Source organism: Zingiber officinale, chromosome 3A, assembly GCF_018446385.1.
Source record: "Zingiber officinale cultivar Zhangliang chromosome 3A, Zo_v1.1, whole genome shotgun sequence".
Classification (NCBI taxonomy): Eukaryota; Viridiplantae; Streptophyta; class Magnoliopsida; order Zingiberales; family Zingiberaceae; genus Zingiber; species Zingiber officinale.
This window is the reverse complement of record NC_055990.1, coordinates 159,989,783-160,016,305: the sequence shown is the minus strand read 5'-3', so window position 1 is coordinate 160,016,305 and position 26,523 is coordinate 159,989,783. Positions and strand designations below refer to the sequence as shown.

Genomic DNA, 26,523 nt, shown 5'->3' with positions numbered 1-26,523 from the left:
TAGTTTTGTTCTATTTGTTAGTGACCCACATGCTACAATAAGCACATTGTATATTATTCATGGAAGTAAATCTCAATCAATAAGCTTCGAATATATTTCCTGCCAATGGCTGTCAATGTGCCCGACTTCCATACATTAATCAGATATAAGGCCACAACAGCAACATAATGTGTGATGAACATCAATTAGTTCCATGAATAAGTGATACGCTCTGTATCTATATCGTTTCAATTTTATTGGATGTCTTTAGGAGACTACTCGATGTGTTCCATATGGTGATCACCAGAATGTTATTTAGCACCAGCCTTAATCTTATCCTCCACCACCTGAACCTTTCCAGATGCAAGTCCTGCTGTGAGTTCTTCGACAGGAATCTTTACCACATCTAAACGGTTGCCGATGTCGGCAGCAAACCGGCTAGCACAGTAAACTCCGACGGCAGTAACCGCCATTCCATACACATTAGTCGTGATGAGGCGGAGAGGCGTTGATAGGACGGCAGCAAGTGGTCCGCCTATTGCTGATATTGCCTGTCCACTTTGTCCCACAACTCCTCGCTCTGCGACAAGAAGGCCTGTCTTGCAATATATGGCAAAATCCTCACAGTTACTTTTGAACAAGCTGTAGCATCTGAAGCCATTGTTAAGTAGGTGGTTAGCTCGATGGATGACCATTTCATCTGGATCAGACCCCGCAAGAGTGCAAGTGCCGCCCCGGGCTTTAGCAAGAAAGAGCGCAGGATTAATGCCATACGCAAAACGATATAGAACACCACCGGCAAGGAAACACTCAAGGCAAGAAGAGATCACTCCACGGGAATCTGACGATCGGTGGGCACACTTTGTGCAGGGTGCTAGGCTTTGTTTAGGCCCGGAACTAGTTAGAAAAACATCAAGAACAGTTCCAGTTCCCACCTCTTGGCCTCGACCTCTGGTGAAGTGGATGACCTTATCATCACCCACATATATGCCTGTTATTTAATTTAGTTAGCAATGGTAAATATACATTCCCAATGAAATAATGTCAATCATGGCAAATTAAAAAAAAAAAACAGCAACATCGTTCAAATTGTAAACTGAAGAAGGGAGCGAGTCTAAATCTCACTATCAATCATACGCACATACTTGGAAGGCTTTTAATATACCGTTCTAGTAAAAGCAATGTAGCTTCGACTTGCAGTGAGCATAAAATGTCGTTAACCTTTTCATGAAAAAACATGGAGCAAGAAAGCAGTGTGTACAAATCCTAAGAACTCAAGTTATTCTTCATCATCATAATAACAATTTCAGATCATAAAAAGAAAATTAAAAAGATGCATGAGAATAAGCAACAAAGAGCAATGCATATAAGAGTTCTGCTATTTCTTTTAACGGGCAAGAACTAGATACTAATAATACCACAAACATCTTTTGCTTAACTTATCATGAGAAGGGTCAATACAATTGTAAGACACGGTTTATTTGGATGGAAACATAGAAGGGAAGATGGGAAAGGAAAGAAACACATGTATGAATCATGTTCCATGCAGACCCCTCCTACTGTCCTTTCACCCATATAATAACTAGCCTACGGTAGCATACAGTGTTAAGAAATTAACTTAGAGATCTCAGCGACCTAAACTTAAGTAGCCATCTAAGTGCATGATGATACAATTGCTTTCATAAGCACACAAATATAATGGAAAAAGGAAACACATATGCTACGACCTACCATTTGTCTTTGTTTAAAAAAAAAATCTATGTTTCAGAATTACTTAATGTAACCAAACATCCATTAGCATATTACCAATAATGAGGATGAACTATAACTTAAATATACAGCGATTCCAGTTATACTGATCATGCCAAGAGTAACTACTCAATTTGAAGGTATATGTCGTAGTTTGATGATTAAGCTCATGACTAAAGAAGAGTGGAATCAAAGGGCTCCCTCTGATTGTTAGCTGCTTTGGTTTTTCTTTTTCTTAAACAACCTAAGGCAATTCATACAGTGGGATGAGCAAATCAAGCGAACAATGAGCATCCGTCCAGATATTAGGTACCAAAATCATCAGAACAAACGCAACAAGGACAAGCTTTGGCAAATTGGCGGATGCAGTCCTTAAAAGCACACTCCATAATCGCATCAAATTTCACAACAACGGTGTGACAGAATCATACCGTGGTGAGCATAGATATACGCTGTTCGCCACGAGTAGATATGATCTCCTGGCTTCAGACTCCCCTTCCCAATCCTAAATCGATCAGATATAAACCCTAAGTGAACCAAACCACGATCGAAAAAAACAAGGAATTGAATCACAAGCAGAAGAAACAACAATTAGATCCAAACCTGTTCGAGAGAAGTCCCATCGCTTCTCCTCCGCCTCTGTATCGACCTCCGATCGGGAAAGCGAGCGAAAAATGCCGCTTTTGCCGCCCTGAAACGGAACTCTTGTACTCGCTTTCCGCGCGTTTCTACCAAACCGATATGCTTCGGATCGTCCACTGTTCAATATCCAACGGCCCCGAGAGCGGTCGCTTTATTCTCTCCCGTCTCGATCGAGACAGGGGACACCAAGAAACTTCCAATCGTAACGTCGTTCTGGGCCTGCCGATCTACGCGAGCGAAAACTACCGCTGTTTTGATGTCTCCTGTCCCGAACGAGACAGAAAAAACATGGAGGGCTGAAACCGCCGCCGAATCGAATCCAGACACCCATCAAAGATGAGACGGAAAAGAAACCGATACAGTCCAATACGCGATTAAAGGTCCTTTTTCAAGGAAATTTACCAGTAATTCAGCTTTGCCGACATGCTTAATTTCATGCCCAATAAATAGGGAAAAAAGAATAAGAATTAATGTACAATTTTTATTATTATTTTTTTAAAAGAGCTATCTGTTCTAAATTGTCTTCGTCTTTGATAATACTAATTAATTATTTTGAAGTGGAAAACCCGTTCGTGAACAGTGGAGACACGCACGGCGAGTTCCGCCACGTCCTCGCGTGCATCCTCAGGATCTCCCTCGCTCTCTCCTCCGTCTTTCCCCCGACGCCGGCCTGCACCACCATGCACAGCTTCATCACCGCCCCCACCTGCGCCATCTCCCGCAGCAGCGCCGCCGTCGCCGCGTGCCTCGCCAGCTGGTGCAAAATCCGCACCGCCTTCTCGCTCGCCAACTGCGACACCCTCAGTATCTTCTTAGACACCACCGCCACCGCCGCCTGGTGGCGCACCAGCTCCGCCCGCCCCTCTGCGGACCCGCACACCGAGGCCAGCGCCGCGAGCGTGGCCTCGCACGTCCGCCGCTCCGGCTCCTCCAGCAGTAGCTCCACCATAGCGTGCACCGCCCCAGCCGCCACAGCCTTGGCTCGGTTCCGACCCCAGGGGCACGCGCCGGCCAGGGCTCGCAGCGCTGCCTTGGTCGCCTGCGGCGACACGCCGTCGCGGATCACGCCCACCACCTCGTCGAACAGCTCCTGTGGGAGGCTCATCAATCGGGTGGGAGAGACGACGGCGAGAACGGACTTCAGGATGAGAATCGCGTAGCTCCTCGATTGGTGATTCGAGCGTCGCAAGACGGCGGTCAACGACCCGACCAAGTTGCCATTTCTGGCGACGAGGTCAAGGAGCTGATCGCCAGAGATCTGAAGAGATTGGAGGACGACGAGAGCCTCGTCGCAAGCGGTCGAATTCGATGTCAAAATCAAATCTTGGTCGATCTCAGTATCGCTCGAGGCGGCGGAGAGGATAATAACTCGAGCCAACGCATCCACGGCGCCGGGCGTGGCGGCGACGCACCGTCTGTTCCGTTCGCTCTCAGCGGAGATCTGCCGCAGCTTGCGCAGCGCGTCGACCTGCGTGGACGGGCGCGCCGCCGCGTCGAGCAGCGCGGCGACCTGGTCCTGGCCGATGGGGAGCCTCGGCGTCGGGATCCTCTCCACGCCGTCGGACGAGTGGAGCGTGCACCACGCCTGAATCAACCGGCGGAGCGTATGGTTGGGGGTGACGGCGACGTCCGCCGGTAGCTGCTGCCTCGTCGCCGGGCAGGTGCTCTGCTTCCGGTCGAAGAGCCACCCCTCGATGCTCTGGCGATCGTAGGTGATTCCGGTGGGCAGCGTCACCGGGTCGCGCATCATCTCCAGCGAGATCGGGCAAAGGAAGTGCGATGGAATCTCCAACCCCTCCATCTGGATCCGAATCTGGGTACTCGATATATGGAATCGAAGAGAAAAATTAACTGCGGAAGGATATAATCTGGGGAGTTGAGGGAGTTGACAAAAGGAGAGATCTTTATATAGAAGATGAGCCGACGAAAATTGTCCAAATTCAAACCCATCGAGGTCAACGCGAGGTAGGAGTATTTATCTTCTTTTTAAAAACATTTTTTTTATTTATTTATTTTGTCTTAGCTGTTCATGATATCTCTTCGAAGCGATGAATTAAATTCTATTATTTAAATCGTTGACTAATCGTTTTGTGGTTTAGAATACTTGCCTCGGGTTTTAAACTACTAAAAACTTGGAAATCGTCGACCTTAAATTTTTTCTTTTTATCGGTGATGAGGGAATATTAATTTAAAACGTGCCAGGAACACGAGTTTGACTTTTCTATATTCTATGTTTGACTGGATGCACTGGGAACAGCAGCAGTGATTTGATACCGCGGTCAAAATAGACACCGACGTTGACGATTTTGTTCTCAACGCCGACTGCTTCGGTCAGACGTGGTGGGATGACATTACCCGTTCCAGCCTTGCAAGATGTACATGATAATAATAATCACGTGGTTTGATTTCGTGATACTAAGGCAAATTGGAGTACCTCAGCGATGAGGTAGTTAAAATATAAGATGATCATATTCAAAAGTCGATGAGATAAATATTAGAGGTGTGATATTTTTATTGATCTCTTATGAACTTCACTTTCGTCTGTAATATAAATAATGTCAGTCTTGAGTCAGGGAAGGAGTCACTAACGATGGTTCTTCGACGTTCAAGTCAGTCTCCGATGAAGAAAAAACAAAGAAGAAGTAGCAAGAATACTGTAGTGCAACAGTAACTATCGTATATAACGCATACCTCCGTCGATGCTTAGACCCCGAGCTCCGGAAGCACGCGTGCATGCTTCCCCAGGCGAGTACGCATCTCAAAGCTTTCCATGAAAAGACATGTCAGTAAAGTATTCTTGACACGGTACCTTAACGAGTCAAGCATATCTCTGAAGTGACAGTGGAAGTTTCCACCGTATGATTCTCTGTCTGACAATGTCGCCTCTCAGCGACACTAGCTTCCAAAAGGATATCAAAATATAGTCTGCTGTGTCTTCTGCTTGACCGAGCGAAATAGCCGCTCGACCGGAACTCCACTGTCCATGTACTGTCTACTGTCGGACCGAGTGGGATAGTCACTCGACCAGAAGTCCACTGCCCGTGTACTGTCTGCTGTCCGGTCGAGCGGTATAGTCGCTCAGCCGGAGATCCTCCGTCCTTGTGATCTGTTGCTGGGCTGAGCGGGATAGCCGCTCGGCCGGCAGCTCACTGTCCGCGTGTTCGGCTGATGTTGAGTTTGTTGTTCGGCTGAGTGGAGTAGCCGCTCGGCTAGACTTCTGCACATCGTTCCCCTTCGAGCGTCGGGTGTTTGAATGCTCCGTGTTGAAGTTGACGACGACTGGTCAGATCCTTCCTCCCCGTCGGGGAATGCTCCACCCGACCGGTCGATGCCCTATACGCGTTCACTGCCCTGATTTTGACATCCACCGTGACAGCATGGTAGGGTCCCTCATCATTACCACATCATCAGGGGTTATCATATGCGATTTTATGGTTGAAACTTAGTGCGTCTGAATATGTCTTAACTATCTATACTAATAGTTAGTAGTTACTTATGATTTATTTTTTCTGTATTAGTTTAGGGACGGATTAATAGGGGCGAGTAAATTGTCCTTTGTCACGTACTAAGACAAATTGGCGCTTGTAGATTTATCCAATAAATTAGAGCAAAGATGATAACGTGCAGTTTAGTATAGGATATATATATTTATCTGATAAATAAAAAAAATTTAATTAAGTTGGGTAATGTTGAGTCTGGGTGATTAGTTTGATTCAACAGAAGTTTTTCATCGACCACTATAATAAATTGAGAAGCACATACGACAGCGGCTGAGAAACCTAGCATCTCATAGTTGCAAGTCATACTTGAAGAAAAAATCTCTACAAATATACTTTAGATGAGAATCGATAGGTGTTTGGAAGATAACCCTTACCATTGCACTATAGCCCGGGGATTAGGTTTATCTGATAAATGATAAATCCATCTAGTCCTGATCGATCTGATCTTACGAAATTTTTCTACTAACCGTTAAGATAAATTAGAAAGTACTTATGTTAGATGGTTTAAAAGAGTATCATTTGATCGCACACCTATAGATAAGAAAATTTAATATAATTTTGCATGAAAATAAGCATATTGTTTGATTTTGTTAACAACTACTGTGCGTCGGCTAGCTAGCCTAGCTCCCAGGCAAATTGACGTGAACGTTTTTAGGTTTATCCAATAGATGAATTCTAGAAATAATCTAGTCCTTAGAATCTGGATACCAGAATTATATTTAAAAAATAATTACTGCTATGCATAAATTGAAAGTGGAACTTGAAATTATAATTAGCAAATAGTAAGTTTAAATGACAGAATAAAAAAGCTCCCTAATCATTAAAATCGTGGATATCACTCCTTTTTAAATACATAAAAATAGTACTTCGATTTTAAAATTATCCTTACGTAGCAATCAAGAAAAAACTGTTGTCTAAAATTAATATTTTAAATTATATTTGGTTTAAAATATTATATATATAATATATTCCTATAAATTTTTTTATCAACGTAGTCAATATTATTTAATCTTGATAAAATTATTTTAAAATAATTTAAAAGAATGATCAAAATTGCTTTAAATAGTCACTGCAATGCAACAGCTGTAATAACTACTAATATTGTAGCTATTCCAATAATTTTATGATTTTAAAATTAGTTTGATTGAATTTAAGTATCAGACCAAATTCTTAAAGAGTTTTTTTTTTTATTTCGTGGTTACAATCACTCCAAAATAAAAATATTTTGGGTACAAGAAATATATATGATGAGATGTATTTTTGACTTTTTAAAAATAAAAGGTAATTTTAAACCAGTCAAATCCAACCAAATTTTGTAGTGTTTAAATTTGATTTTAAAGATAACCAAGCTCAATTTGATTTTTTTTTTTTTTTTATTTATGCAACATCATGTAGACAAGTTTAGTTTTATTTATTTATTTATTTTTTATTTTTTATGTTTTCGGGGGCGCTGAGGACGAGCGTATTCGTCTTTACCATCATGTAGGCAAGTTTTATAGTCCATTCGAGATGATTCAGTAGCTAGCGTATGAGGTATTATCTCCATGTAGACAAGTTTTATAATTATTAAATCATGCAGATTAGTTTTTAAATTATCAAATCATATATCCACTTTTCTTTTTACCTCTCATTCAAAAATCCATCGACTAATAAAAATAAATAGTCGAATTGATTTCTGTTTGAAAATCAATCGACTGGTTTTTAACACCAGTCGAATCAATTTCTTTCTATGTCAAAGTTTCAAACAAATCAATCGACTAATAATGAAAATTAGTTAAATTGATTTAATTTGCATCAGTATCAAAGTTGATGTTGATCTCTGGGTAGCTTTTGGAGTATGCAAACTGATCCTCGAGGCTAGTGTTCGACACTATCTCCGTAAACGATATTGCTCCGCTACGGTGCTTAACGGATTGTTGCAATTCGTTCCCAAGATACAACGACGACGAACGTCTCGGAATCGTAGCACTCCGACTTCCGAGACCAGCGAACCTTTTAGTAGACTTCTTGGACTCTTGAATGCACAAGATGAGATGAATGCTTGAGGAAGAGAAGAGAGGATTGAGTAAGTATTCCATCATCTGGAGGGTTCTATGTATACTGAAAGAAGAGGTTGAGTGTCCTTTGGGTGAGTGGATGTGTTCCTTGGGCTGGATCGATCTAGATCATCTATTCTGAAGGATTGTAACCCTTCACCAAGCCCACTTCAATCTCATCCATCAGATCTGAGGAGTTGTGACCCTCAGATCCCGCCTATTGTCATCGGCCATCTGATCTGGATCCATTGATTCGATGCTTCAGATCAAGTCTCATCCCAGGCCGTCAGATCGTTACTCTTGCATCACAAGCGATCCATCATACCTATTTGATCAACGGTAGCCATCCATTCCCTAAGTCAACTGTCCAGTCATCTCCCTTTGCCCACGAGGATGCCGCGTAGGTACTGCCACGTCAGGTACGAGCCTGACACGTCACCCGAGTGCCACGTAGGCACTGCAATGTCACCTGGAGCATAAATTTAAGCTCCTCAATGCAGTCATCTCCCTTTGCCCACGAGGATGCCGCGTAAGTACTGCCACGTCAGGTACGAGCCTGACACGTCACCCGAGTGCCACGTAGGCACTGCAATGTCACCTGGAGCATAAATTTAAGCTCCTCAATGCTCCTCGCGACGATGCGAAGTGCGCCTACAAAGCGCACGTGGCAGGTGGCGGGCTCACAGGTGCGAGCACCTGCTCGCCCTGGGCTTAGGGGTCACCTGTCCTTTTATTTTTATGTTAACTCCATTAACACATCTTCATTAATAAGTAGAGAATACACATTGAAAATTTCCGATGTGGGACTATTCTCCTATGCACTTTATTAATGAATAATAAATATTATTTTGGGCTGACTTTAAACATTAATTTCTCATTCACCCTTAATCGGTTTTGAGCAAATTAATAGTCTAAATCTATCTACGCGAATCGTAGATTTCAATTTTGAAGTCAATTACGACTTTCAACAATTGATGGTTTCCTTCCTCTAAATCGTTTTGGTCCATTTAAGGCCCCAATATCCAACAGTTGATTTTAGGTAAGATTAGTTGATGAATTAAATGACATTGGATTAACATGAAACTAGTTCATATGTGTTAGTCTAGTTCTCCTGATTATGTTAATATCCTCCAACGTCAATTTGACCTAATATATTTAGAGCAATAATTTTTTAAACACAAATATATTTTAAAAAAACTAATTTGTGTTCAAAAAAGCATTCATCTCGATGTATTGAGTCAAATTGATATTTGAGGACATATATATAATCAGGAGAACAAGACGAACACATAATAACTAGTTTTATATCAATCTGAGGACGTTTGATTTATGAATCAATTTTGTTCAAAATTTACTGATGGACTTAGGCAGCTCAGTATGACATGAACTAATTGCTATATGTTCGTTTAGTTCTCCTGATTATATTCATGTCCTTCAATATTAATTTGACTCAATACATTGAAAGCATTAATGTTTTAAACATGAATGTGTTCGAAAAATATAATTCATATTTAAAAAAAATCACTTCTCTCAATATATTGAGATAAATTGATGTTTAAGGACATAGATATGTGTTCGCCTAGTTCTTTTGATTATATCAATCCCTCAAATATGAATTTGACTCGATATAATGAAAGTAGTGATTTTTTAAAAATCAATTCGACTAATTTTTATTCATGTTCAAAAAATCATTACTATCAATATATTAAGTTAAATTAATATTTGAGGACATGAATATAATCAGGATAACTAGATGAATGCATAGAAATTAGTTTTATGTCAATATGATATTATTTGATCCATCAACCGATTTTACCTAAAATAGACTTTTATACTGAAGTAAATTGATTTGATTGATTTTCATTATTAATCAACTGATTTGCTAGAAACTTTAGTAAAAAAGAATTCAATTCAATTGGTGTTAAAAGCCAATCAATTGATTATTAATTGATTCGACTAATTTATTTTCATCAATCGACTGATTTTTAGACAAGGGATAAAATAGAAAGTGGGTACATGTTTTGATAATTTTGAAATTAATTCACGTGATTGATAATTTTAAAAATTTACCTACGTGGTTCAATAAAAATTATTTTTATAAGCATAAGCTTAACTTGAGCTTGATTAATTTAGATATTATTAAACTCTAAATTCAAACTTATTTGATGATTTCAATCATTTACATTTTAAGTTTTTTTTAATTAATTACTGAATTTGATCATACATATTTATTTGTTCATTTTAAGTTTTTTTATTTATTTAGTAAATTGATAAGAATTTTATTGATGAAGATGATTCAAAATATATTCATAAATATTGTTCATGAATATATTCATAAATATTATTCACAAATGTTGATAAACCAAACACACACATATTTAAACTTATTCTTATAATTAAATAAATTATTTAAGCTTATTCATTTAATTGTATTGAAGAAATATAAATAAATTATTATCAAATTAAATATTAAATTTTCTCACAAACGTCAATTTATTTACAGCTCGTGCCTAATTGCTATCTCCCTAATCCGCCCCCACAGTATGGAGCCGCGCGCATAGGCTGTTTTGTACCGTCTCTCAGAGAATTTGAATTTGACTTGTCAATTGGTTTTACTGTGTGCCGCCTTATACACTGCTAATTAATAACGTTAATTGAACCGTGGTATTATTTGTATGAATTCCATCAACCACCTTCGGGGTAAGGAGATCGAAGGTGTAAGGAGATCAAATTCTCTTGTTAAAAAAGAATAAATTAAGGAATAAATCATTTATAATTATGATCGGATCATAATTAAATTATAATCATAATTATAAATGATCTATTTATTAATCCATTTATTTTTATGGACGAGTGAATTTAATTTTATATAAAAATAGTTTCTTGTAAAAATTAAGGTAAAATTATGTAGAATAAATTTTTTTCTCGAGATCCTTTATAGTGAGAGCTTAGTGCACCCGATTATTTTTTATTTTTATTTTTTATAGTGGATTTAATTTCGGGAGCCACTAGTATGTATCATTTGATTGATAAAATCTAGATAAATACCTCTCTTATGTGTTAGTCACTATTTCAAAGGTTAATAATCGTCTGTGATTTACCTTCTCCGTGTTAACTCTGAGACAGATTGACGGAAACATTCAGAGTAAGCGTATTCGTTTTTTTTTTCTTTTTTCCACCATGTGGTAAAAAGGCGATTCGCTAGCCCCAGCGCCCCCGCCAATCCATCCCTAAGCCAACACGGAGGAGGTAAATCACGGATGACTACTAACCATTAGTGCAAATGGCCAAGACATTAAAAAGGTTATATTCGATCACGCTGAATTTTGACCCCAATACTTTATATGATAACATCCCATATTTTAATCATCGCACTGTCCCTGGATGACAAAAAGATCCTTTTTTTTTCCACCATGTATCACTTGGTTGGTGCCAAACGACGGACTATTAACAAAATCGGATGGAAGTTAGGAAGATAATAATAGCATTCTAAAATGGCTGCTGAGCACGTGCGTGAAAAAGCTGTGGCAGTGCCCCACTGAATAAAGAGCCCAGACAAGACTGCACTTGTTCATCATTATTTATTAATCATCATTAATAGAGTAATACAAAGAAAAACAATGAAACTAAAACCTCCATTTTCCATTGTTTTTTCCCCCAATTTTTGTGCCGAGAGTTCATATGCTTCGATTGGATATGTATCAGAGCTGTTCTACTGCGATTGGATACTTGTTCTTAGGCATGCGAACCAGAGTTGGATTCAAACTCTCGTCTTCATCCAACGATTTCCACCTGCAACAATAAACAAAGATATATATCAATCACCATCAAGTTTCTAGCTTCTTTATTAATCTCATTTAATTTATGTTTACTTGTATCTGCAGAGGAAGTGGTGCATAAATATGCAGATCTCCAGCTTGGCCAAATGCATTCCTGGGCACATTCTTGGCCCGTGGCCAAACCCCAAGAAGCTGTAGGGCTTCAATGGCATCTGCTATGAAGTACCATAAGTAGTTAATTATCACCTCAAACTCAATTAGAAAAATCATTAGAACATGTAATTAATTTAGTCACGTCAAATCTGGAAGGATCAAATTTCTCAGGGTCAGGGAAGACACTCGGATCATGGTGCATGGAGACTACGTCCAAGTTCACTGCCCAGTCCTTCTTTATTTCATACCCTGAGAGAGAGAGAGTGAGAGACAAATACATAAACAGAGCAACTTAAGTAATTTATTTACAAATAAATCACCATCAATGGTGAAATCCTCAGCTGCCTTTCTCGAGAACCAAGGTAAGATGGTGGCTTTCCTCAGCGTTTCACTGATCACCTGATCAACTCAAGAACAAAAAAAAAAACAAAAATTAAATCTTTTTGTCACATATCAAGAACTAGAATTTGAGTAAATATATTAATTCTTCTCACCTTGTTGGTATATGCCATGCTGTTGACTTCAGACCAAGTGACATGATCTGAGCTGCTGCTGCTGCTTCTTCTTGCATTCTGAATCTGCAAATGCTCTTCCTGAAAATTATATCGAACTGTTTTTTTTTTGGCAATTTGCTTTGGAAGAATCGATGATGGAGATGATGTTAATTCTATTACTCTGAGGTTTTGCAGGACGTCCGGGTTGTCTCCCAAGAACTTGATGAACCAAGTGAGGGCTGCTGTGGTGGTGTCATGGCCTGCAACGAGCAGAGTCAAAATGTTATCCTTCAGCTGCGCATCGGACAGCTTCTCCAAGTCCTCATCGTCTCCGCTATGCTTTCTCAGAAGAGATTGCAAGAAATCATCCTGCACTTCTTCGCCGCTCCTCCGCTTCGCGATCATTCGATCCAGCATCTCGTACATCCTGTTCCGAGCCTGGATCCCGCGGTGGAATGCCGTTCCGGGGATCTTGAAAGGTAGGGACGCGAAGGTAGCTGAGATGAGTTTGAAATTGGCGCGAAACTTCTCTTGTTCTTCCCCGGTCGGCGCCAAGCTCATGATCATGTTGGTGATCACCTTGAGCGTGAACTGATCAGCTCGTTAATTCAAATTAAACACGCAATTGGATTAAGCACGATTTGGAATTCGATATTAATGATCTTACAGCCGAAGCTTCTTCGAGCACGAGGACTCTCCTTCTTGATTGCCACTCTTCCAAGGCATTAATGGCCCAGTGATTGATGAACTCCACGTTCTTCTTCAGGGACTCGACCGACAGAGGTTCTCCGATCAGTCTGCGGAGCTGCCGGTGCTCCTCGCCGGCGGTGGTGAGAAGGCTCGACGGGCCGAGCACCTGCTTGCCGGCGTAGGACAGGTTGAGGCTCACCACTCCATCTTTTCCGGACAGGAGGAATCTGCTGGCCTCTCGCCCTGTCATGAAGATTGTGAACCTCCCCAGCACACTCGTCTTGAACACCCTCCCATAGCTGAGCATTCGAACAGTTTGGATCGATAGATCGATCGATTAAAAAAAACACACAAAGATTTGCACAATCACAAACCTGCGCTGTCGCTTCTTGATGAAGCTGTAAATGCCGGAAGGGCTGGAGAAATCTGAAACAAAGGCGATTGTCTCTCCTATCAAAGGCCATCCCAACTTTCCAGGGATGTTCCTCAGCTCCAATTGGGATTTCCATGAGCGAAACCAAATTGCTGCAACAGAAAACACGAGTACCGAAAACAAAGTGAGGATGTGTATGCCATCCAGATCCATAACTTCCTCTGTAAAAAACTAACTAAATCACTTTGAGTTCGAGAAGTAGGTGTGCATATCACATCATATAGCAAGCTTGTGTTTCTTAGACTTGTTAATATCGATCGATGAAGTTTTTCTTTTTTTTTTTTCAAGCATGGACTGCTCCGTCAGAGTTTAGAAAGGATCGATGTTGATTTCTCAGATGGATTCCTTTTTTGTTTTCCTTTCGAGAAAATGGATTTGTTTACATCAGATACTGATTGAGTGGGAAGTCAGTATCTTGCCGTTTTAATAGTAATTTAATTTGGGGAACAGTAAATCGCCGTTCGTTCGTATGAAAATGCTCGTTTAATTTAATCTGTTTTGCTTCGTAAGCAACGGGATTTTACAAAGATTTCTAGTTTTAATCGGTTGGTTAGTGAGAGTGGATGATATTGAGCCTTCGAGTCGGGTCAAAGTTTAAAAAGGATTAATCCTGTCCAAGCACTAAGTCGATGGGCACTAAGGGCATGACGCTCTCTGCTATCTTCTACGGGTGATGTGGATCTCCAATGAACCTGAAAAAAATCCGAGCCGGGAAGGGGTTCTCGGCGACGACCCTCCGACGCTCAAGTCAGGAAGTGGAGAAGAGAGGCATAGTAACGCTACTGTAGCTACGGTGATGAAAATCGCATACCTCCGTTGAAGTCTGGGGGTCTTTTATATAGGACCCGGAGAGGCGCGCGCACGTTTTTCGAGACGTGCACGCTTCTCCAAACATACCTCAAACGTGGATGTCAGAAAAACATGTCTGACGCCATTCCGCAATCGTCCAAGCGTATCTCTGGCATGACAGTAGAAGCTCCCACCGTACGATCCTCTATACGGCTCGGTCGCCGACTGTGCTGTTTGTCGGCGGCCAGTGTCTCGAGGCTGATATCGTCAGTTGCTCCTTTTGTCTCCTTCTGGGTTTTGTCATCTAATGGTCCGGTCGAGACGACCACTCGGTTCTCCTGGCGTACTGGGATGTGAGTGTATCGGACCGACCGGGAAAGTCCACAATCACATGCTCGGATGAGATTGCGCCTTCTTGGTTTGCGATTCTTCCGAGTGGCCTTGCCACTCGGACCGATGGTTCTTTTACCTTGAACGTCGGAAACCCGACTCGTGGTCGAGCTGTCTTCCGTCTGCCCCGGGGGATTTCCGGCCGGGCGATCGGATGACCTATCCACTCGGCAGGACTTAAGGGTTGACCCTCCTGACCTTTGACCTCCACGCGTCCTTACCACCAGATCAAGGACAATCGATGTGACAGCCAAAGTCAAAGAGGGATCAACAATTAAAGTCAACATAGTTAGTTCTCACGACCAAGAGTTCATGTAACTGGATCAATGGGTCGGTCGGATGCCGATCCACTAAATACTGATGATTAGTTAAAGACAAGTCAGCACTCGCCAAAGGCAAAACTTCTTTATCATTCAAGATAGCACAATTAATTAGCTCGGTAGAGTAGTATAGTCGATCAGAACTATGATCCACTCGGACAAATCAGACGCCCAATCTGATTGAGCTCTTTGGCCAAACAGATAAGCCGAATAAGGGGCAAGTCCCTAGCAACACTTCATAAATCCAATTGCTCTACCATTGCAAGCGATTGTCGATTGGGTCACAAGAGGAACTCGATCAGCTTGCCAAGTAAGCTTGTGGTAGACCTCTCAACTCAATGACTTCATATTCCTTTTTGTCATTTTATACTATAGATGATTGAGAATATTCTATCAGTAGGCTTACACTAGAAGCTTCCACCCTATTAAGTGTAAGGATTATAGATCCATTTTGGAAAATGTATTAGACACTTTAAAAAAAAAAATAATGATCTAGGCTTACAGTGGAGCATATTTATGATCTGTCTATTTTTTAAAATGCTTTAAAATTCATATATAAACAATAACACTATAAAAATATCTTTATTATCGACATAGGTATACAATACTACTCGATTACATACGCTTATATTCATTGTTCATTCATACTATTGTTTGCTCTAATTGATTAGATCAGGGACTTAAACATCGAAGTACTTACGCCGAAGATCTCTTCCTTAGTCCGAATGCTAACGCTATGTTTTGACACGCCGGAATGATTCAGAGTTATTTTCTGGATAGTAAAAAATTTTCATTAAATCAATATCAAAATTATCTTTCTTAATTTATCATCTTCTCTTTCGGATATGATCCGTTTGAAAAATAAGTGCAAGTTCATTTGGCAAAACTGATTAATAAATCAATTTGCGTGGGAAATAATTAAAAATATAAAACAAGATTCCGAATCTCCTTAATGACTTTATTAAATTTTAGTTAAAATATTTAAATATTAATAATGTTTGATGCGGCGGAATCCACTTAGTACAAATTAATAATTACGATAGAGGTCAAAGTTAAAACGATCAATGTCAGAACTCAGAGTTTCAACCGTATCCCCTGAATGAGAGGGGGCTACATCGACCGATCAGAAGAATCATTATCCAATCAGCCGCCCGGATGAAACAACATTTGATTAACCCGATCGACAGAAAATTCAATTGAGCGGGCCACCCGTTTGACTGAGGATATGTCATTTGACAATGTAATGAACCAATATAATAATAAAAAAAGATGATAACTAGTAAAGAGAAGAGAAAATAAACAATATCACTCAATTTATCATTAAAGATATATTCTGTATGTAATTAATATCATTAAATATGAATATATCAAGGATTACTAAAATATATATAAAAGAATATAATATTTATAAAAGATAAAATTGATCTCGATCCATAGTATTTTTATTTTCTCTTCTATTTCTAATTTGAACGTTGAAGCATCAACATCAGAGATCATTTTTTAAATTTAATTTTGATTTACATAAAAAAGTGAGATCCTCATCCAATTAATAGAACCGTCATTCCTTCAGGTTTTCAACTTCACGTTTTCGAACCGGAACAATGATGAAAATCAATTTGCCCCATACAAGTTAAACATTTTAAACGATGTAAGTTTCTGGATATCTCTGGCAAAAAATATTACGATAAATAATTTAATTGCGAGTTGATTTTCAAATTTAGTTTTTAAAATCAAAATTTTGGGTGATATAAATTGGTAAAGTTTTTAAACGATATCAAGATGGCTCATCGAGCTCTAAAATAGCCTATCTACGTGGCAATCACGCATTGGATAAAATAAGTGCAGCGGATCGCGAGCCGCGTGCTCTGATATTATTTACCGTTCGATTTGAGCCGATCCAATGGTTGACAATTACTATCCCCCGTCCCGCTCAAACTCTCTGAAATAGCCAATCCGCGCCTTACCTTACTTTCCTATTTAAACCACCCGTCGGTTCACCCTATTATTCGCATCCAGCTTTCTCGATCTCCAAACCCTATTCTCTCTCTCTCTTTCTCAGACGTGCAATGGCCAGGACGAAGCAGACGGCGCGGAAGTCTACCGGCGGCAAGGCGCCGAGGAAGCAGTTGGCGACGAAGGCGGCAAGGAAGTCGGCCCCCGCGACCGGCGGCGTGAAGAAGCCCCACCGATTCCGTCCGGGCACGGTGGCGCTGAGGGAGATCCGCAAGTACCAGAAGAGCACGGAGTTGCTGATCCGGAAGCTGCCGTTCCAGCGCCTGGTGCGCGAGATCGCACAGGACTTCAAGACCGATCTCCGTTTCCAGAGCTCCGCCGTCGCTGCCCTGCAGGAGGCCGCGGAGGCCTACTTGGTCGGACTCTTCGAGGACACCAACCTCTGCGCGATCCACGCCAAGAGGGTTACCATCATGCCCAAGGACATCCAACTCGCCCGTAGGATCCGTGGCGAGAGGGCTTAAGAGCCGTTCGATCTTTGTGTCTGGGAGGGTCGACTTCGTGGTTGATTTAGTTTTAGCCCTATGGTGTTTGTTTCGACATGTGTACGTTGGGGATAATATTAATGCTAATCGATGTATTGCAGTTTGTCCAGTTTTAGTTTGTTCATGCCATTTTCATCTCAGTAATTTACTATCTGTTGCTGACAAGTGACAGACTGCTGCAATTCTTTGCAATGCTTCAATTAACAATCCAGTCATGCTACAAGTGAAATGATAAAAACAAAATACATCATAAACTTCTGAATAATAAATAGTGTTGCAATATCTTTGTTGCGACTCATATTGTTGGCTTTCATTTAATTCATCGCCTCAGGGTTTGCAAGATGTATTCAGCATAGAGATCCCTGAACAATTACACAATTGATACTATCAGATTTTCTACATTGATATCATTACAGATGCAATTTATTTTGTAGTTTGCAACTTGAGCAAAGAATGGAGGGTAACTCACATTGAGTGCTGGATGGCTTCACGAGCGCTCTTCGCAGGCAAGAAATCATCCACGGCAACCTCTTTATTCTCATTCTTTTTATCTGAACAATTTGGTAAAGGTCGTCTTCTATTTTTGTTTTTTTTTAGATAATTAATTGATTCTTAGGAACATGACACCAATGAAGCATCTTATTAGATAGGATACAGTCTTCAAAAAAGCGTCGGATCTCTGCAAGTCTATGAGGAGGCAGCTCAGAAATATCATTGTAGTGACGGTATTCAGGATCGTCAGCACAAACTGCAATGATCTTATCATCTTTCTCCCCCTTTTGGAGGAAAGAAACAATTAGCATTAGTTGTATAGCTTATGAATTTAAATTGCTTGTATCTATCTACATCCTTGCCTGATCAATCATAGGCATAAGTCCAATGGCCTTGGCACGAAGGAAGCAGCCTGGAATAACTGGTTCCTGTACAACCATTTAGTTGGAAAAGATTCAGTTATCATTGTGATTATATTACGTCTCCTTGGCAGCATAATTGAGAATAGGATTTGAACAATTTCAGGCAAAACATATATTAGGAGTAGCATCACTAATTTTATGAATATGATAGAAATGTATATGTCTTCAATCAACCTGCATAAGAACCAGAACATCAATAGGATCATTGTCTTCGCATAGTGTGCGAGGAACAAAACCGTAGTTCTGAGGATAGACAACAGATGAGTACAAGACCCGATCAACCTGCAAGTGACGCCCACAAATCAATATTAGAAAGATACATTTTGCAAAAAATACAAAGAATTTGTCACTTAAATAGAATCTGCAGTTTACTTCATTGTTTGAATCAAGAAAAACAGGAACACTAACCGTAATCAATCCTGTCTTCTTGTCAAGTTCATATTTCACTTTACTCCCTTTTGATATCTCGACAACCTTGTTGATTACCAGAAGAAAAAGGTATTAGCGATAGCAACTTATAAGGGGAAAAAAGGGTTTTTATTTATTATTGTTCAAATTTATTTCAAGGGTAAACAAATTCACATAATTACACAAAAGCAACCATTTACCAAATTGAAATTACATTAGGGCGAAATGATTTTTTTTTTTTTTTGGTTTTTTTCAGAAACCATGCAAAACTAATGTGATTGTGGTAATTGTAGATGCAATTAATCTTCTATTTCACAAATAATTAACACCAATACATTCTTAGAGCATCGACATTCGTGTTAAACTTGGAATGTTAATACCGATGTTGACACCTTTTTATTGTACTGTAGCATTAACATGTTCAAAAATTTGATAGTGTTAATGCCTACAAATTAAAAAAATAAAAAATAAAAAATAAAAAAGCAAACATTAACATGTTCACACGTTAAAGGCATTGCGGATGCTCTTAGGGCATCCACAACCTACTCTCATTAGAGAGTCCACATTGACGTTAATGCCAACGTGAATGCTTTTAGCAGTAATATAACATTAACACATTCAATTCCTTGAACGCGTTAATGCCTACAGATTAAAAAAAAATCAAACATAATTGATATTAAAGTGTGAACATATTAATACCAATGTGGATACTTTTATAACACACATCATCTCATCAAAAAAACATAGAGTCCACTGCCACATACTTATTATAACAACATATCTCTTTACCCGCATTCACATTAACACTCATTAGTTATAGATCTCACAGTGTACTTAATTATCTTAAAATTATATCATATTAAATAAATATATTTTAAAATATTAAAATTATTATTATTATTTTAATAATAATGTTACTTTAAAAAAAATAATTTTACTATTTAAAAAAAAATATTATTAAGATTTTTTAAAAATATTTATTAAAAAAATAGATATTTGTAAGAAAATTTAATAAATAAAATTTTAAAAAAATACACATATGGGGTGGGCTAGCTAAGCCCACTCCACGTTTGCTTGAACAAGTTCAATACTTTCAACATGTTAAAAATGAAGGGATGTTATAACACCCCTTCACAATGGTGTTAACACCAAGGGGGTGTTATAACACCCCATCAATGCATCCATTGTGGATGCTTTTGCTAATATAATTTGCTAACTGAACTACAACTATTAGCAGAGTACTTACAACATTGAATATCGCAGGAGCCGCAGGACCTGCATGAATCATCATGATATGGTTAAACATTTGGTGATCATGATCGGAAACAAATAAGTTATGCAATATTGAGACACACGACCTATTTCAAGATCATGCCATGGATGTGCAGCTACAGATCTCTTCGATAGTGATGATAGGATTCTTTGATTCAGCTGTGGAATTAAGCTTCTCTGGGTTCCATTGGTCCCATTTTGTGTGCCCATGATCTACAACCAGAATTACCCAAAATAATGTTATTACTATGCACAAGTCTCTTCAGAAATCATAGTTGATGCATCGCATTGCGTAATGTATGTCTATGCTTCCACAGTTTTACATAGTATCATCATCATCAGGAACATCGAGTTGTAATTTTATTTTTCTCAACTACTTCGGATCACTTACATTAATCTTATCCTCCACTAACTTTATAATAAAACCAACTAAATCATTTATTACACTAATTAGGTTACTTTGGTACAAGGATTTTGGTCTTCTAGCCCTTAATCTTACACTATAATTAACTCAAATCTTCTAATTTGATTCTGCATGGTAGGTCAGTCTAAGTTATGAAAAAAGGTAGATTTGCACAAATGAATCCATGGGTCTATATACCACTATCTATTTATCCTATTTTTGTATTTCGCTACTTCCTTCAGCCAGTTTAGTAAAACAATCCTGCAAATGAAATTTTACTATCGCAGTTTAAATGAATATCTAAATTTCTCAATTGGGTTGAGCAAGTTTGTAAAGAAAACTCAGTTTCCCCAAAACTTGGGGATTCTATAAAAAATTATTTATAGTCAGAACCGGTTCGCTTCAATCAAATGCTTCCAAACAAATTAAAGTGATATCCCTTTCGTTGAAACAGCTACCTGCTATCATTAACAAGTACAAAAACTAGAGTGGATCATTGGACCCAATCAAAAAATGCTTCCAAACAAGTAACTGTCAGATCCTTTTGTTGAAGCAGCAACCTTTAACTTCAGAGAACTTCTGAAATCCCATTTCCCACTGAGTTCGATCATAGGGGAAGAAAATGCATACAAATCTCGAAAAAAACTCGACGACTCAAAATCTTCGATAAAAACCAAAGTAACATATCAAGTAGGGTGAAGAATCGAATGTGATCATGAGAAGGGAAGAGAAGAGAGGAACACACCTCAAGCAAAAGGCGACGGCGACGGCGTGTGGACTGGAAGAACGTCTATTGCTAGGGATGCGATGAGATGCGAAGCCCGATCCCTCTTCCTTTAAATAGAGACTCGTTAACGTGGGGAAGCAGCACGCGGAGTGGACCATTGGCCCCGGCACGACTCGGGCGATTCGGCCCGATATCCGAGTCAGTGACAGCATCAATCGCGGAGTAATTGTTGACACGTCGGAGCGTGATCGTTAGTCAACCGCCAACGAGCCTGCACCGCGACAGTCCATCGATAAGCGACACCTGGACCTTTTCTGCCGTGGATGGATGCGATTCCTTGACGGTTGAATTTAAATTCGAGTGGATGAGTTCGCATTGAGTTGTTTCCAGCGCTGCGGCACGTTCCTTTTCTTTTAAAATAATTTTTATTCGAAAATTTTCTAAATAAAATTAATCAAAGATAATTTTTTGATAAGAAAAAAATACAAATTGATAGGGTCGACGACAAAAAAATCTTGCATAGAAATAATCTCCACCTCCGTCGGCCGCCGGCCGCCGGCCATCGATAATAAAATTAATTACAAGGTCCATCAAGTAGGAGAGGAGAAGCGTCACCAATTAATCTTCCAATTAACCATAATTAATCCTATCATACGAATAATTAACTCACACCCTTTTAAATTCCATGCTCCAGTCTCTTGGACTCCCCTTCAAATTTTGATGCTCGTCTCTTGGAATATCCACCGGATACTTGAAGAGCAGTTCGTGTCAACAGAGGAGGAGGAGGAGACAGAGATGGGAGCGTGCGCGTCGAAGCCGAAGGTGTCGAAGGAAAACAAGAACGCACCTCTAACGAGGGACGTCGAGGTCGAAGAGAAGAAGGAGTTTGCGAAGGGAGACGTGGCGGAAAAGGAGGTTTCCGGCGCCGGCGCCGAAGAGAAGGGTGAAGTCCTGTTGAAAGAGGTAGACTACTTATTTATTCCTTTTTTTTTCATATCTTTTAAAAAGAGTTTCTTCTCCTTCTCCTTCTTCATCAGTAATTATGAAAAAAAAAAGAACAAAGTTTTTTGATATTTTACTTGCAACAGGTAGAGGCAAGAGAAACAGAGCCATCTACAGAGCAAATCAAACTGGAACAGCCCGTGGAAGATGAGACTGTCCTGGTAGTAATCAAACAGTGTTCTTTACCTTTCCTAACGAATACAAATTCTTAAATAAATCGATTATTTCGATTAGGTGGAGGGCAAGAAAGGAGAGCAATCAGCAGACGAAGCAGAGTCGAAGACCACGCCAGCAGCAGCTACAACGGATGAGGAACTCAAAGAAGAAGCCAAACAAGAAGAACCAGAGGCGAAAGCTGAAGCGAAAACTGAAGTGACAGTTGTGGGAAAAGAAGAAGAAGAAGAAGAAAACAAAGGTGCCGACGTTACACAGAAGTCTGCTGTGGAAGTGGAAACTAAATCCACCGAAACACAAGTGCAGGAGATCAGCTCAGAGGGCAAGACGGTTTGAGAATGCATAAGGATTTTGAATTATGAAAATCTAAAATTTCAATGGTTTTGTAACATCATACGTACGTTGAGCTTCTTTTGGTGGTGACCAAATAATCGTCAACATCGTGTTACATTTTTGTTAGTTTTTACATGGATTAGTATGGAATTCGCTGTGCTTCTCTTCGTGATTTCTTTTCTTGCTCCCCTAAACAATCTTTCTTTCTTTACTTGTTGGGATTTGCCCTTCTTTCTGCTCAGAGGCCACCTCGATCCCCTGTCGAGAAAGGGGTGAGAAAAAGGTTCATTAATAAAAGAGGAAGGGAGGGGATTAGAGGGGAAGGGAGCAAAAATAAGGATGTGTTTGATTTATTTATATTTTTATTTCATTTTTTAGAAAATTATATTTTCTTATTTTTCATAATTTTTTTTTTGTGTTTTTAGTTTTCTTATAAAATCATCCTTTTTTTTCTTTTTTGTTTATGAATGTGGAAAATATAAATCAAACATATTTTTCATTTTTTTTAAAAATAAAAATAGAAAATAACATAAAAAATATAAACCAAATCCCCCGCAAGTACTTGATCATCCTGACCTGCTTCAGACCTCCCCGTGAGCATCCGGTCACCCTGACTTACTCCGGACCCACTCTCAACTTCGTTCAAGGCCGTCCCACATGACATCTGGTTCGTACCATGACTCTGATACCATTTGTTGAGTCCGAAGGATGTCTTCATATCTCCACAATGACATGATATTGTCCACTTTGGGCCTAGACCCTCATGACTTTGCTCTTGGGTTCTACCCAAAATGTCTCATGCCAATGGAGATATCATGCATCCTTTTAACCCCATGATCTTTACCAAATCTTTCCAATGTGGGACTTTGATTGAAACCCAACAGTGAGAATAATGAAAATTAAATATATAAAGTTACAAAATTACTCTTACTTTTATTAAAAACTTACGCATTTAAGAACCCCGTGCATCTTGTATATATTTATTAGTTAAGACTTACATATTCAAGTAATTATAGCTCATTTGTTAAAGTTGGCGTCGACGTCGGCATAGAAGTTGGCATCAGTGTTGGCATAGAAGTTGACATCGGTGTCGGCGTCAAAGTCGTCGTTGGCGTTGAAGTTGATGTCGCCGTCGAAGTTGACATCGACGTCAAAGTCAGCGTCAACAGAGTATGAGCATTGGGCAGTGTGAGTCAAATCATGCGAGTACTTTTGTTTCAACGTAAAGAATATCTAGAATAATATTTTTATAATTAATATAATAAAATAGGAATAAAATTGGAACATATATATATTTTTTATTTTCTCTTATCCTTCCTTCCTTATGTTGGTGTGGTTAACACCAACGATTTAACCCAGGTTTTGATGAATGACAAATCAGGTTAAGTTAGTTTGTTGTTGTCTGACACTTTGATCAAGTGTGCAGGAGAAGTCCAGACAGGTCGACGGGGTGACTGGATGTCTGGCACGAAGCCCAGCTAGGTCGACGGGCTGACCGGATAGCTGGCGAGAAGTCCAAACGGGTCGACGGACTGACCGGACGCTTGGCGAGAAGTCCAGCTAGGTCGATGGGTTGACCGGATAGCTGGCGAGAAGTCCAGACGGGTCGAAGGGCTGACCGGACGTCTGGCAGGTAAGTGAGGTAAGTCACTGGAGGGGAGTGACTGCGAGGACGCGTTCCCGGGAAGGGAACATTAGGCGTCGATCAGGCTTAGATCTATTTCGGATATCTAAGTCGAGATCGTGACTAGATTCCGGTCTCGGAAAGACGGAATCTAAGTCATACTCTTTGTTATTACTTTGTTAACACTTTATTTTGCAGGATCTATTTTGTCTCGGACTAATCTTGTTTTGCAGGAAAGTTGTTCGCTGGAAAAAGGTGGTCCGGGCGCCCGGAGGTCCGGGCGCCCGGGAGGCAAGTTTTATCCCGATTGTGCGTCGCCACGTGAAGCTCACTGGTTGGACCTGCCACGTCTCACCAGGGCGCCTGGAAGGGATCCGGGACGCCCTGAGCTTCATATAAAAGAAGGGGCAAGGGTAGAGCTTCGACATGAACTAAGAATCCAAGATCTGCTGCTCTGTGCTCTTGCGACGCCACGAAAAGCTCTCCGACTCAGTGCTGGTTCTGTTTTAATTCTATTGTCGATATTTTCTTTATCTGTCAATTCTTGTACTTAACTCTGTAATATTCGAATTGATAGTGATTGCCAAACGAAAGTACTCACGGAGTACGGGCCTTCGAGTAGGAGTCGTCACAGGCTCCGAACGAAGTAAAATTCATTATGTCCAATTTTTATTCCGCTGCGTTTATACTCGTTATTTTTCGAATCGATATTCACCCCCCCTCTATCGAACGATCACGGTCCTACACCTTACACCTTAATTGGAATGTAAGAAATTTTTTAGTTTCATGGGTAACCTTTCTCCTTTTTCACTCTTTCCTCCCATTTCCCCTTCTCCTCTCAAATAGTACATTTAAGAAGAAAGGGAGGGAAGTAAAATAGTTTGGGAGTGAGAGCGAGGTTCGTTAAGTAACATGTCTATGCGTAAGGATGAAAAGGAATGATTAAATATATAAAATTATCTTTATTTTTCAATTAAACATTGATTTAATTTTTAAAATGAGGATAAGATTAAAATAAAATATTTGAGTTTTATTCCTTTTCTTTACTCCCCAAATTTCCTTAAATTTCCCCAAATTAGAAGGTAAGAAAATCTTCCTAAAAAGAAAAGTTTAAATTTATCCATTATTATCTTTCATTTATTTTAGTTTACTCCTTTTCAAACAAGTTCAAAGTTCCTGGTCCTGACCGAAAGTCGAGGAGACGAAAAGGTAGGGATGTCATGCTCATGTTGATCTCCTGTGGACTTCGTACGAATCTACAACACAGACTACGTCAGTGCTGAGCCAGGGAAGGGATCCCCGACGTTGGCCCTCCGACGCTCAAGTAGTCATCGGCGATAAAGTGGAAAGCGGAGCAACAAGAAGACTATTGTAGCACAAACAGTGAATATTGCATACCTCTGCCGATGCTTGGACCTCCTTTATATAGAGCTTCGGTAGCGCGCATGCACGCTTCCCAAGGTGAGCACGCTTCTCAAAGCTTTCCCTGAAAAGATGTGTCACTAAAGTGTCTCTGACACAGTACCTTAACGGGTCGAGTATATATCTCTGAAGTGACAGTGGAAGCTTCCGCCGTACGATCTTCTGACGGCCCATGCTTAGTGTCGACGACACCAACTCCTAAAAGGATATCACTGGATATCATCAGAGGTGTACTGCTAGGCCAAGCTGGTTGACCACTGGGCCGGAATTCCGCTGTCCTTGTGCTCCGTCTGGCCGATAAGAACCTCGTTGTTCCTCCGTGTGTGTCTGCTTGACCGAAGGTCCACTGTGTTATTACCGAAGCCTGTTGCCGGGTCGAGCGGGGTAGCCACTCGGCTGAAGCCTGTTGCCAGACTAAGCGAAATAGCCGCTCGACCAAAGTTGAACTTTGCATATCTTTGTTGTCTGGCAGAGCGGGGTAGCCGTTCGGCTTGGCCTTTGCACATTGTCTAGCCGAGCATGTCAGAACCTTCTCCCCGACCGGGGCACACTTCACTCGCATGACCGATGCAATCTACATGTTAACCGCCTTGACTTTGACCTCCTTTGACCTTCACCATGATAGTAGGATGGGATCCTTAATCATCATCGTATCAATTCCCTTTCCTTTTATTTGCCTCACCTTCTCCCAAACAAATGTTAGTGGGGAGGAAACAAGTGTCAACAATATAAAAATTCGATGTAGTAAAAGCTTTAATAGGTGTCCATCTATTGCTAAATCTTGAGTCATTA

At 40.1% G+C, this 26,523-nt stretch overlaps 6 protein-coding genes across 6 annotated transcripts; 2 read left to right on the top strand and 4 right to left on the bottom strand.

Moving 5' to 3' along the window:
- Positions 1-70: 70 nt before the first annotated feature.
- On the bottom strand, positions 71-2,508 carry LOC122053089 (protein LEAD-SENSITIVE 1-like). Its single transcript, XM_042614968.1, has 3 exons — positions 2,332-2,508; positions 2,160-2,233; positions 71-970 (listed from the first exon to the last, which is right to left on the bottom strand). The coding sequence occupies exons 1-3, from the start codon at positions 2,349-2,351 to the stop codon at positions 291-293; spliced, it is 774 nt and encodes a 257-aa protein (XP_042470902.1). The 5' UTR covers positions 2,352-2,508; the 3' UTR covers positions 71-290.
- A 231-nt stretch (positions 2,509-2,739) lies between these two features.
- LOC122053088 (E3 ubiquitin-protein ligase PUB23-like) lies at positions 2,740-4,299 on the bottom strand. Its single transcript, XM_042614967.1, has one exon. The coding sequence runs from the start codon at positions 4,169-4,171 to the stop codon at positions 2,918-2,920; it is 1,254 nt and encodes a 417-aa protein (XP_042470901.1). The 5' UTR covers positions 4,172-4,299; the 3' UTR covers positions 2,740-2,917.
- Positions 4,300-11,480: 7,181 nt separating this feature from the next.
- Positions 11,481-13,656, bottom strand: LOC122053087 (abscisic acid 8'-hydroxylase 3-like). The gene is made up of 8 exons (XM_042614966.1): positions 13,397-13,656; positions 13,000-13,321; positions 12,513-12,923; positions 12,333-12,431; positions 12,159-12,237; positions 11,981-12,087; positions 11,779-11,897; positions 11,481-11,698 (listed from the first exon to the last, which is right to left on the bottom strand). Exons 1-8 carry the CDS (start codon positions 13,606-13,608, stop codon positions 11,608-11,610), a joined length of 1,440 nt encoding a protein of 479 aa, XP_042470900.1. The 5' UTR covers positions 13,609-13,656; the 3' UTR covers positions 11,481-11,607.
- A 3,292-nt stretch (positions 13,657-16,948) lies between these two features.
- On the top strand, positions 16,949-17,561 carry LOC122053085 (histone H3.2). The gene has a single exon (XM_042614965.1). It carries the CDS (start codon positions 17,021-17,023, stop codon positions 17,429-17,431), a length of 411 nt encoding a protein of 136 aa, XP_042470899.1. The 5' UTR covers positions 16,949-17,020; the 3' UTR covers positions 17,432-17,561.
- Positions 17,562-17,626: 65 nt separating this feature from the next.
- LOC122053084 (soluble inorganic pyrophosphatase PPA1-like) lies at positions 17,627-21,312 on the bottom strand. The gene is made up of 9 exons (XM_042614964.1): positions 21,195-21,312; positions 20,133-20,259; positions 20,021-20,049; positions 18,775-18,840; positions 18,541-18,648; positions 18,307-18,372; positions 18,108-18,228; positions 17,922-18,003; positions 17,627-17,814 (listed from the first exon to the last, which is right to left on the bottom strand). Exons 2-9 carry the CDS (start codon positions 20,254-20,256, stop codon positions 17,772-17,774), a joined length of 639 nt encoding a protein of 212 aa, XP_042470898.1. The 5' UTR covers positions 20,257-20,259; positions 21,195-21,312; the 3' UTR covers positions 17,627-17,771.
- A 408-nt stretch (positions 21,313-21,720) lies between these two features.
- LOC122054198 (uncharacterized abhydrolase domain-containing protein DDB_G0269086-like) lies at positions 21,721-22,836 on the top strand. The gene is made up of 3 exons (XM_042616006.1): positions 21,721-22,139; positions 22,265-22,339; positions 22,413-22,836. The coding sequence occupies exons 1-3, from the start codon at positions 21,897-21,899 to the stop codon at positions 22,686-22,688; spliced, it is 594 nt and encodes a 197-aa protein (XP_042471940.1). The 5' UTR covers positions 21,721-21,896; the 3' UTR covers positions 22,689-22,836.
- The last annotated feature ends 3,687 nt before the right edge of the window (positions 22,837-26,523 follow it).